We start from the raw sequence: 11,885 nt of genomic DNA on the forward strand, positions 1-11,885 counted from the left end.
GGCATACTTGGGGAATTGCTGTGGTTTTCCAAGGATGTTGAACCGAAGCAAAATGTTGACTGAACTCTAATTCCCATCCCCTTCTCTCTTCTCAGGTCTCTGGCCATACAAGTGTCTGGCCGGAGCCCCCCAGGGGGACCCGAACCCCAGGACAGAGGTCCAGATGGCCTGCCTCTCCTTGGGGACAGCTGGTCCGAGACGGTGGTGCGGAGGGTGCTCTCTGGGCCTGGGTCTGCGTCTGCCAGGGTGGAACCAAGAGAGGTGAGCCCCCCCCCCGCCTCCTGTGGGCTGGGGGAGGAGTTAGTGCTTTCACCAGGGCTGGATGCCTTCTGACTGACTGGTGGATCTAGGTCACTGGGCCTAGATTGGCTAGGGATTGGCTACAGAGGAGGCAGGCTCACTGGTACCCGGCTGGTTGCCCCGCCTCACCCAGCATTAAGTGAAATCTGATTGGACAAGGACTGGGAGGTGGGGCAGAATGACAGCCCACCTGCTTTTAAAGGTGGGAAGGACCTGGCTGAACCTGCTGGGTGGAGAGACCTGTTGAAGGTAGCAGAGCCCGCTGCCTTCCGAGGTGGAGGCGTCTGAATTGTGGAACATGGCTGGTCGCACACTCAGTCTTCCTCCAGTTCCAGGGCTGTCCTGCCTTTGGAAGCTGACTTTTCTCCCTCCCTGCCTGCGCTTTCTCCCAGCCAAGGGCAGAGGCTGCTGGCCTGGAGCGGGCAGGCCTGGAGGGCGAGGCCCAGCGGAGGACCTTGACCTGGAACCAGGTGTCCACACTCCCCTTCCTGATGGATTCTAAGGGTGAGTCTGGCCCGGGGGCAGGGGGAGTGGTGGCTGGGGACGCACCAGGCCTACAGGGTCGGAGCCAAGGGCCCAAGAGAGGGCTCATCCAGCCCCCGGGGATGGCGCAACTGAGGCCCGAGCAGGAGACCGTCCGCCTCCTGACGCTTGGCGGAGCCCTGCCTGCCCCTGTCGCTGCCTCGTGCTGGCTGTCTGTCCTTGTGCCCTTCCTCTGTCCTCAGCGAGCAGAGGCGAAAGGAGCACTGGACAGGAGCCCAGACCCCTGGGTTTGAGTCCTAGTTCTGTCCCGAGTGGGCTTGGCGGCCTTGGGCAGGTCCTGCTCTCTCTGGGCCTCGGACTCTCACTTTAAGGGGAGGAAAGGGGTCCTGGTAGCTTGGGCTTTGAGAGGGTCACATCCGATGCCTGACTTCATCCTCCTCTTGTCCTCCCTGCTGCCCCCTGCCCTGTCCGTGCCCAGCTTGCCAGTCCTTCCACGAGGCCCTAGAAGCCTGGGTGAAGGGGCTGGGCACTGAGCCCTTCTACATTCGAGCCAACCTCACTCTGCCCGAGCGGGCAGACCCCCACGCCCTGTGTGTGAAAGCCCAGGAGATCCTGCGGCTGGTGGACCCGGTGTACAAGCGGCGGCAGGAGTGGTTCTGTGCACGGGTCGACCCCCTCACGCTGCGGGACCTGGATCGGGGCACAGTGCCCAATTATCAGAGGTGACCCAGAGCCAGGAGCCTGGGGACGGGGTCCCATTGGGAGCTGGGACTGGGGTGGGGGCCTCTTTCTCCCTTTGCAGCCCCTCACTATCCTCTGGAACAGGACGGGGGGCTAGAGGAGAGGCTGTGAGGGGTTCTCTGTCGCCATACTAACATATGACAAGACTCCCCCCTGTCCCCCCAGAGCCCAGCAGCTCCTGGAAGCTCAGGAGAAATGCCTTCCCTCCAGTCGACCCCGAGGGCCCCGCAGTAACGTAAGCAGGGCTGCACCAGCTGGGTGAGGGGCGGGGGAGAGGGGTTTCGAGGGGCGGGTCCAGAAGGGAGAGGCCGGGCTTCATTCTCTGGGGGAGGAGAGGAGGGAGGCTCCCCCCTCGCTCCCTCATCCGCACTTGGTTGACGTCTGTGTGCCAGCAAGTGGAACAGCAGGACTCACGCCCAGGGTAGTTGAGAGATTAAATGAGATAGAGTGTGCCTCGTGCTCACACGGAAAGCACTTGACAAAACAACAGTCCTATCCCCTGTTCCAGCCCCTGGAGAAGGACTGGGCCGTGTGATCCTCCCCTGTACACCTGGGCAGAATGAGTTGCCGTAGTAACGCGAGAGGCTGTGGCACTAGAGGGGGTTGAGAGCGCAGGCTCTGGAGCCAGACTGGCTGGATTGGAATCCCAGCTCTGCCACTTAATCAGCCATGCAACCTTGGACAACCACCTGACCCTCCCTGGAGGCTGTGTCCTCGGCTGTAAAATGAGGGGCTACACTGCCTGCTTGGCCCCTCGGCATAGAAGGCGTTAGTGGTTCATGCACATCCGTGGCCTAGTTAGTATTTGTCACATTGTAGGCTTTTGATGCCTGTCAGCTGTTGGTATGATAAATGCTGTTGTTGGTTTCATTAATCTTCCTCCCCAAGGCCATATTGCTAGTTCATTGGGAGAGACCCCAAAGTTTCTCTCTTGTGACATTAGGTTCCTATAGTCTCTGGGCCTCAGTTTGTCCATCTGTAAAATGGGGGTGGGTACACCTCGCTTCTTGGGTCTTTGCCTCCCTGGGCAGGGACAGGAGACGTGGTGGCATGGGCCCCCCTCTGCCTGGGGTTTCATGTACTCTCCCCTCTCCCCAAGGGTGGAATAAGGCAGAGTTCACAGGAGCTCTGGACCAGCTGCGGCTGGTGAAGCCCAAGCATGCCGGGAGTCCTGCAGGGGACTCCCCGGAACAGCTGCTGCTGGAGCCCTGCTCAGGTGAGGGTACAGGTGCCTATGGAGTCCAGGAGTGCACCTCTGGGTGTCCTTTGGCCTGGGAGGGCCTGTTGTGAGGGTTCCAGTGGGCGGGACCTGAGAGACAAGGCTCCCTTGGTGGGAGATGGGCCTCCAGGTTTGAGAGAGCCAGTTGGTGCAGGAGGCGCATGTGTCCTAGTGTGTTCGTGGTCTGTATGAGTGTGGGGCACGCGTGAGCTCGGGCCTGTTCTCGTCTGGCAGAGCAGGTGTAGCTGTGCCACGCGGACCCCAGAATAGGTTCCTGGAGGCAGTAGGGTGAGGCTTTGGGCCAGATCAGGGGGAAGGGGCTGGGAGAGCCCACATGGGAGAATAGCAATTCTGAGGGGCAAGGAGACGAGGATGGTGAGGAAGACGTGCAGGAAGGGAGATTGTTTAAACCGAGTCCTTCAAGGAGGAAGAGGAGTTTGTTCCAGGCAGAAGGCACAGCTTGTCCTGGCCCGTGTGGCTCAGTTGGTTGAGGGTCATCCCTGGCACCAAAGGGTCATCGGTTTGATTCCTGGTCAGGGCACATGCCCAGGTTTCGGGTTTGGTCCTAGTTGGGGTGTGTAAGGGAGCAATTGATCGGTGTCGCTCTCTCTCCCCCTTTCTCTAAGAAATCAACAAAAAACATGTAAGGAAAAGAAGGCACAGCCCGTGCAAAGGCCCGGGGGCATGGCTGTGCACGGTGTGTTTGGCGGACATGGGTATCAAGTGTCAGAACTGTCATTCTTGGTCCACAGGACACAGTGGTCCCCCACCCCTTTGAAGCTTACTGCCTGTTGGGGATGGGGAGAGGCAGATACCTGTCGGCCACATCATCTCATTCATGGACATGATTGCAAAGTGTGACACTTGTCATGGAGGAGAACTGGATGCCAGGGTGGGCCCTGTGACAGGAGGCAGCTGAAGGGCGGTCTGGGTGTGCGTAGTAGGAGGGGAATCTGTGATGGGGTGCAAGGCTTGCTGCTCCCAGGCTCTGGCGGGACCGGGTCACCCACAAGGAGGATGTGGTCTTTTCCCTAAGAGTCATGGGAAGTTGACACATTGAAAAAATGAGAGTTAGAAGATCTGACTTTAGTTTTAAAACCTCTCTCTGGCCTGGCCAGTGTTTGAGCATCAGTGATTGAGCATCGACCTGTGAACCAGGAGATCATAGTTGGATTCCCAGTCAGGGCTGTGGGCTAGATCCTCAGTAGGGGGTATGCAGCCGATCCATGATTCTCTTTCATCATTGATGTTTCTCTCCTTTTCTCTTCCTCTTTTGAAATTAATAAAAATATATTTAAAAATAAAACCTCTCTCTGGCTGCTGAGAGGACAATGGCCTCTAGGGGGCAAGAGGGAGGCAGAGATTAGGGAGGAGTCTACTGCAGAAGTCCCAGGGAGGACTGGGCAGCTGTGTGTGTGTGTGTGTGTGTGTGTGTGTGTGTAGAGGGGAGAGGGCAGAAGGTGGGGGGCATCTGCAGGACTTAAGAAGGGAGAAAAAGATGGGGGGCGTGAGAGGAGGTGGTGGGGTTTTGAATGTTGAGGGGGCTGGCGCCCTGGAAAAGAGGAGCTGGGGCCCTGCCTGCACCCTCATCTCCTCTGCACCCGCCCCTGCCACAGATCCGGAGTGGAGCCTCAAACCCTACAGCCTGGTGCGGCCGCTGCTGGTGCCCTCCCTGCGGCCCGTGGTGCTCTTGCCCGAGTGCCTGGCGCCTCGGCTCATCCGCAACCTGCTAGACCTGCCCAACTCCCGGCTGGACTTCCAAGTGTGCCCAGCGGGTGAGCCTTTGCGCCCGGAGAGGGGAGGGCAGGGTGGCACTCTGGGGCAGCCAGGCCCACTGGCCGTTGGTTCTGGCTTCTTCCTGCTCTCCAGAAAGCCTGTCTGGGGAGGAACAGTGCGCACCCTCAGCTCCCGGAGCCCCCAAGGCCCGGCCTGCCACCCCTGGGCTGGGCAGCAGGATTCGTGCCATCCAGGAGTCTGTTGGGAAGGTAGGTGCTGGGGCGGGGGCTGCTCTGGGCAGTCCCTTCCATTCTGTGGGCCTTTCCTCACCTGTGAATGGCTGGTACATCTCACCTCTCTGCCTCCGTGTCCGCAAACTCTCCACTGCCCTGGCAGCGGCTGGGACAGTGGGGGTGGGGCTGGCATTAGCTTGATCCTATAGATGTGCAGGCTGAGGTGCGGAGAGGCAAAGTGACTGATTTCCCCAGGTCTCCTGCCTGCCCTCCCGTTGTTCCCTCACTGCCAAGGTCCCTGTGGATGGGGAAGCAGGACCCTGTGGGGCGGTGCTGCGGAGCCCAGTGCTGGCGGGGGTATGTGGGGTAGGGACGTTAGTGTCTCTGGGCCGGAGTAAAATGTAACCTTGACCCCCGAGAAGAAGCACTGCCTGTTGGAGCTGGGCACGCGGGGCGTGCGGGAGCTGGTCCAGAATGAGATCTACCCCATCGTCATCCATGTGGAGGTGACCGAGAAGAATGTCCGGGAAGTCAGGTGAGGCCGGACCCGAACCTCCTTTCTGTTGGGGCGGGGGGGGGTCTGTCTCTGTCTGGCTCTCTCTCCCTCTGTGTCTTCTCCCTCCTTCTTTGCCATCTGTCTTTCTGTCTTCATCTGTTTGTCCTTTCTCACTCTCCGTATCTTTGTCTCTCTCTGTCGTCTCTGTGCCCCTCTCTGCCCACTGCCCATCCTCTTCTCTCGCAGGGGTCCCGCATCCTGCAGGAGCAGGCCCGCCTCGTGTGGGTGGAGCGAGGCAGCAGCAGGGGCTGCAGCAGCAGCAGCAGTGAGGCCTGAGGACCCCTTCGGGGCGGCGACTTCCTCGGGCACTCACACGCCCCCAGGAGACCCTGGTGTCTGTGGGGAGCTGAGCCTGCGACATCCTCCGTGTCCTGAGCCCTCCCAGGCCCTCGGGCTCCGCTCCGGGCTGTCACCGAGGGATCCTGCCGGAGCCGGAGCCGGAGCCGGAGCGGGAGCCCTCCGACAGCTTCCACCCTCCGGCCCGTACCTGCCACTCAGGGCCTTCCTGTGAGCCCTCCGGTCTCCGCATCCCCACTCGTGGGTCTGTGTCCCTCCGTCACTGCCCACCCGAGCGTCTGGGTTCTCACTACTGTGTACTGTTGGGTACACCCAAGTTCTCACGGGCAGGCTCTGGTCTCTGCCTGCCCCCGGGCACTCGAGGTCTCCCAGGCTCTCAGCCAGTTCTGCTCACAGGAGCCCCGAGCCCACCCTTTGTGACCCCGCCCCCTATCAGTCACATTTCTGTGTGTAGCTCCACACGTGGGCATTGTAGCTGCCCCGGTCCACTGTCACCTGTGCCCGCGTCTCGTGTCTTCAGGTCACACATGTGTCCGTGGTTCTCTCTCCTGTGTAAATGTCATGTCCCTCACCCTGTGACACTCGGGCACTTAACACGCGTGTGTTCCCGGTGAGCACACCCAGGACCGTGTTCTCACAGCACCTCCTCCCTGCCCTGCCGCCTCCCAGAGGGACAGGTGGGGAGGGTCCGGCTGCTCCGGCACCAGAATGTACGGCTCGTTGGAATGGGCCCTTTTCACTCAGAAGCTGCACGTTATGGAACATTAAACAGTTTGTCATAGAAGTTGGTGGCCTTTTGCTTGCTTGCATCCCTAGTGGGGGTGGGGGTTGGGGGGACACTTGTCCCCACCTCCAGCTCAGCTTGATACCACCTTTCAGGTTCCCTCTTGCCCTTGGGGAGGGTCAGGTTTCACTCCTGACTCATCCCCAGAGCCTCATCCCCAGAGCCGCCCGCCATCTGTGCTGGCATCACCTTACCCGCCCCTGAATGACCGGAGAAGGGCTCCACAGATGGGCCACCCCCACAGTGAGCCCTTCTTGTGTCTGATCATCAAAGGAGTGTCCCCTCGGGCAGGGACACTGAAGCCAGCGGAGCGTGGTCTTGGGTTTAAGGGCCTGGCTGCGGAGTCCAGGAGACCAAGAGCAAGCCTTCAGTGTGCAGTCGGGTCCCTGAGACCTCCTCCAGAGAGCGATCAGTCACCTTCGCTGGGAGAAATCCCGGCAGGCCTGCTGGAGGAGGTGCCACTTGAGTTTGCGGTGACTCCTTTCTTCAAGAAGCATTTATTGGACTTGTATACCTATGTGCTGTCCTAGGTACTCCTGTGACTGTGTTCTCTGTAACGGTAATGAACTTGGGCTGGCCCCTGGGGGATTTTGGGCGCGTGGGTTACTAGGTGGAGAAAACCTCAAGAACAAAGGCTCAGAGGCAGAAAATGGGTTGAGTTTGGCCGCTGGGGAGCGGTAGGAAATGAGGCTGGGGTGTTCAGGGACGGGGGCTGCCTAACTCTTAGTGTCCTCTGAGGTCTGGCCCAGACACCGTCTCCATGAAGCCTGCTAGATTCTCTCAGCCTTGGGGCTTCTCCTTGGCCGTGCCCTGCCCTGCCTTGTGGCAGGAAGGCGGGCCTCTGTGGGTGGCTGTGGGCTCCTTGGGGGAGGAAACTGGGTCGTTCTCATTCGGGTAAATGAACCTCTCCTCTTGCTGTGTGCCTCGTCCTTGGTCTAAGGACCCATGAGTCTGGGTGAAGAGGTGGGAACCTGGGAGCTCAGCTGCCTTTGCCTGGTCCCACGTTAGGGGACCTTCCACGGGGTGAAGGAGTCCACGAATCCTTTACTTTTTACGAAGTCTTACGTTGTCCTCGGTTCATAAATGATGAAAGTGAAGCTCAGAGAGGTGAAGTCACCTGCCCGGAGTCACACAGCCAGGATTTGAACCCTGGTCTGTGTGGCAGGAAGCCTGGTGATGCTGTTCTGGGAAGATGAGCTGTGAAGGGGCCTGGCATGGGGCCAGCCCTTAGTAGGGTGATTCAAAAGGGCTGGGCTCAGCCCGGCTGGTGTGGCTCAGTGGTTGAGTGTCAACCTGTGAACCAGGAGGTCACGGTTCAATTCCTGGCCCCAGCTCTCTCTCCCCTCCTGGTCCCTGATGCCTGCCAGACTTTTGCTTTTGCAGGGTGGGTCCCTGCCTCACTCCCTTCCTTCCTTCAGGTCTTTACTTAAGTGGTAAATGTCACCTTCGCCCTGAGGCCTTCCAAGACCACTTTATTTAAGTTGTGATTCTGTCCTGGCTGATGTGGCTCTGTTGGTTGAGTGTCCTCTCTATGCACCGGAAGGTCAGGTTGCTGTTCTATTTCCAGTCAGGGCACATGCCCAGGTTGTGGGTTCAGTGCCCAGTCGGGGTGCAGGCAGGAGGCAGCCAATCAATGTTTCTCACATCCATGTTTCCCTCTCTCCCTCTCCCTTCCTTTCTAAAATTCAATGAAAACATATTAAAAAAATAAATAATAAATCCCAACCCCTTCTCTCCAGCTGCTTCCCAGGCCCCTTGTCTACTATGTTCTCTCCACAGCAGAGGAAGGGAGGAGAGAAACAGCAATGGTAAGAGAGAATCATTGATTGGCTGCCTCCTGCACGCCCTGCCTACTGGGGGTGGAGCCTGCAACCTGGGCATATGGCCTGACCGAGAATCAAACCGTGACCTCCTGGTCCATAGGTCGACGCTCATCCACCGAGCCACACCGCCCGGGCCATTTTAGATTCTTCTGTGCCTTATGTGTTCAGTTCTAAACTGGGAGTAGCCATCCTAGTGCTGTTGTGAAGACCAAAGGGACGGAGCCAACCACTGTGGGAGCCCTGGAAGTTGGGAGGGCATCAAAGAAGGCTTCCTGGAGGAGGGAACGTGGGTGAGGATGCCGGGGATGGGGGAGAGCATCCAGGAGGAGGAACCTTGAGCAAAAGCTGGGAGGCCGGAGAGCAGGGCACCACAACACAATGGGTGTTGAATGAGCTCAGCGGGCGGTCTCTGGGGAGTGGGCAGGCCGGAGGCCCCTCCCTTCCACCCTGGCACGGAGGGTTTGTTGTTGCCCCCACCCCCACTGCAGCAGCTGGCAGGAACGGGGCTGTCCCTTCAGCTGCCTCTTTAGCTGCCACCTCTGGGGCTCCCAGGGGCCGGCCCCGCCCCTCGGGCTGCGCTGGGGGGAGAGGCGGGGCCAGGAGCCCCAGAGCGGGCGGGCTGCGGTGGGGAGGGTGGCCCGAGCAGGTGGAGGGCTGGCGGAGCAGAGGCAGAGGGGCTGCCCTGGCTCGGCCTCTGGGGCCCGAGCTCCAGCGCCCAGCTCTCCCCGCCTTGCTGGCCCCCGATGCCTGCCAGACTTTTGTCTTTGCCGGAGCCCCTCCCCGTCCAGTTGGGATTTGGGGGCCGAGCTGTCTGGGGTCCCGGGGCCAATGCAGTGCCGGCTCCTCCGGGGCCTGGCAGGAGCCCTCCTCACCCTCCTGTGCTTGGGGCTCCTCTCCCTTCGCTACCACGTGAGCCGGTCCCCGAAGAGCGTGCAGGGGACCCCCGGGCTGAGCCCACCGAGCCCGCCGCCCCCGGAGCTGCAGCTGCAGGACGTCTACATCGCTGTCAAGACGACCCGCGCCTTCCACCGCTCTCGCCTGGACCTGCTGCTGGACACGTGGGTCTCCAGGACCAGGGAACAGGTGACATGCTGGTGACCGTGGGCCCCTGGCCTGCGGGACTCTAAGGCTTTTCTATGGGTTGGGGTCCCTGGCAGCCTTGGGGAGGAGCGGCTCCCCCACCTGCCCACTCCCCCTTCTTCCCAGGATCCGGGGGCTCCTGCGGTCCTGGCTGTGCCCTCCCTGGCTCTGGGGTACGTTACCCCTCTGGCCCCCTGCTCCGTCTCTTTTAGGGGCCAGGCTGGGCTCATGCCCCAGGCTTCTGGGTCCCCCCTGGGATCCTCTATTCCCTGGGCTGTGCAGGTGCCCGCTTCACTCCTGCCCAGCCTGGCCCAGCCTGGCACTGGGGGCAGGGGTGGGTGTTGGGCAGCGGGGGCAGAGGCCTTGAAAGGGTCCTGGCTGACATGAGCCTGGCCAGGCTGCCCCAGTGCAGGCCCTGGTGCTGTGAGAATGGGGGAGCTCCTGAGGAGGGGACCATCTGGTGGGGCCTGTTGGGAGAGGGCGGAATGGGAGGCATCCTCTCAAAATTCCCAGCAGCCCCTGCACCCACGACTCTGGTGCCCAGGGTGTGCCAGGGGAGCGCCCTGACCCCCTGGCTCTTTTCCTGTGGGGCAGTTTCCGAGGGAGGGAGGAGGGGGGCATGCTGTGACTGTGGAGGCTGAGGCAGAGGTCGGGGTAGGGCTGGCCCAGCATGTGGGATTGTGTGTGCGTGTGTGTGCATGCGTGCGCATGTGTGTGCACTGACACGTGTGGAGCCAGTGTCAGTGTTAGTAGACATGCTGACAAGACGCATGTGGGTGACTTCTGTTTCCCCCGAGGCGGCTCTCCAAGCTGAGTCCCTCCTGGTTCTTCCCTTTCCCTCAGCCATCGCCCTCCTCAAGCGAAGTCAGTGGTTTGGGTGTTGGGAACCATCTCTGGGGAAGGTGAGGGGGGCAGATTTACACACGCATGCACACACACACACACACACACACACATGTGCTGTCTCCATTTTGGCGGTGGCTCAGGGAAGGAAGTGACTGAGCCTTCAGAGGGGCGTGGGGACTCCTGGGGACCGAGGATGGGGGCAGGTGATGCCTGGAAGAGGCCGGGGCCCCCTGCGGAGAGGATCCCCCCCATCCCAAGTTCCTGGCCCTGATGTCCTAGATCCTTGGATTGACACTTCCCCACGGGGCCCCCAGCACCCCAGGCTCTTCCCTGCTCACCGCGCCCCCCCCCGCCCCCCTGACACACAGCTTCTCGTCTGGGGGAAGTTCTGGTTCTACTGGCGGAAGTCGCAGAGCCTGGCCTCCCCGCAGACCTTCCTGTTTATGGCGTTGAGTCTGTGTGTGCCCGGGAGTGTGGCTCACGTGGTCTGAGGCCCTTCCTGAATTGTCTGGATCACCATGGGGGTGCCCTTGCCCCGGATGAGGAAACTGAGGCCCAAGGGGAGGAAGCACTAACCTGTGTGTCACCCTGAAGCCCAGTGGGACCAGCTCCCACCTCTTGGCCAGGGTCCTGTCTTCCCTGCCCAGACCCGGGATCCAGCTGCCTGGTCACTGGGCTGCAGGAAAGGGTCCTGGGCCTCCAGCCCGGGCGGCTGGGTCTGGCAGGACTGGGCCGGGAGAGGAGAGACAAACAGCCAACCCCTCTGTGTCCCCAGTTCAATCCCAGATGCCACCCCAGCAGCCGGGGGAAGAACCCGCTCAGCCTCCAAGGGGCCTCGAGTCAGAGCCATCACTCAGTCTAACCCTCCCAACGACCCCACGTGGTAGCCATTATGGGATCCCCACAATGTGCCACCCTGGCAGGGAGAGGGTTTCGAGCTGAAACATACTCAGGAAGAGGCTCAGACCCGCCTTTCGTGCCTAAGGAGACGGGGAGAGAAAAGCTGGCCGGGGCAGGAGCCTTAGCACAGCCACCTCGGTGCGTGGAGAGCTCTTCCCAGATTCCCCTCGTGTCCATCATCGCTGGTGGCCCTGCAGGGACCTGTTTAGCAAACGTTTGCTCCTCTCATCTAACTCTGAACTGCCTGCCTCCCGCTCTCAGCCCAGAAGCCTCCCTATTTGGGGAATTTCATGCCTCTGTGAATTCCCGGTGTGCAGGTATCAACATCTGATTTTCTCCGGTTAACGTGCTGTTTGAACGATTGGACCGGCCAGAACTAACGGGGTAGGAGGAGAGTGTCCCTGGCTACACTCTGCATATTCCCATTGCACAGGCGAGGAAACCGAGCCCAGTTAACGGGGGTGGGAGACGGACTCACTCAGCCTGATCCCGCCCTCGCCCCGAGTGCAGGGGGCGGAGCCCCGAATTTTGTCTTTCAGGGCAGAGGTGAAAAAAGGAAGGAGCTCAAACGGAGGAAGAGGAGGGGGTGGGGCAGGGAGACCCACTTTCGCTGCCTCTCTAGCCCGTGGCTCCTCTCTCGCTGTGACCTTGGCAAAGCCCTCCCGCTTCCAGCCCTCAGTCTCCCCATCTGCACAGGACGGGAGGGTTTTGGCAGCTCTCGCAGCTCTGCCATCAGGAACTGGCCCGAGCTGGTTAACTCCAGGGCTGGGCGCCCACCCCAGCTGGTTAAGGGCGGCCAGGCGGCAGGTGGGCTTTTGTGGCAGCGGCTGGGGCTCGTGCGGCCTTTGTCCCAGGCAGCAGGGGTGGGCTGGGGGAGGCGTGTTCTGTGACCCCAGAGGAGCCTTTC

General features: G+C 60.8%; 2 protein-coding genes across 3 annotated transcripts in view; both read left to right on the forward strand.

Moving 5' to 3' along the window:
• The window catches only part of CARD10 (caspase recruitment domain family member 10), a gene marked incomplete at its 5' end in the record, with an annotated part of 26,577 nt that extends 20,248 nt beyond the window's left edge, over nt 1–6,329 (forward strand). The window contains 9 exons of the mRNA XM_006757450.2: nt 96–261; nt 693–804; nt 1,262–1,505; nt 1,690–1,763; nt 2,648–2,740; nt 4,360–4,518; nt 4,613–4,728; nt 5,115–5,228; nt 5,435–6,329. Coding sequence (XP_006757513.2) covers nt 96–261; nt 693–804; nt 1,262–1,505; nt 1,690–1,763; nt 2,648–2,740; nt 4,360–4,518; nt 4,613–4,728; nt 5,115–5,228; nt 5,435–5,524 — 1,168 coding nt within the window. The remainder of the gene's footprint in view (nt 1–95; nt 262–692; nt 805–1,261; nt 1,506–1,689; nt 1,764–2,647; nt 2,741–4,359; nt 4,519–4,612; nt 4,729–5,114; nt 5,229–5,434) is intronic.
• Nucleotides 6,330–8,675: 2,346 nt separating this feature from the next.
• Nucleotides 8,676–11,885, forward strand: part of MFNG (MFNG O-fucosylpeptide 3-beta-N-acetylglucosaminyltransferase) — a 15,637-nt gene continuing 12,427 nt past the window's right edge. The window contains exon 1 of one of the 2 annotated variants that reach the window (XR_435333.2): nt 8,676–9,235. Coding sequence is in view for 1 of the 2 variants with exons in the window: in XM_006757425.2 (XP_006757488.1) it covers nt 8,981–9,235 (255 nt within the window). In the remaining variant the exon portion in view is untranslated. The remainder of the gene's footprint in view (nt 9,236–11,885) is intronic. The other variant, XM_006757425.2, reaches the window with a different exon arrangement.

The sequence above is a fragment of the Myotis davidii genome, unplaced genomic scaffold (assembly GCF_000327345.1).
Source record: "Myotis davidii unplaced genomic scaffold, ASM32734v1 scaffold514, whole genome shotgun sequence".
Lineage (NCBI taxonomy): Eukaryota > Metazoa > Chordata > Mammalia > Chiroptera > Vespertilionidae > Myotis > Myotis davidii.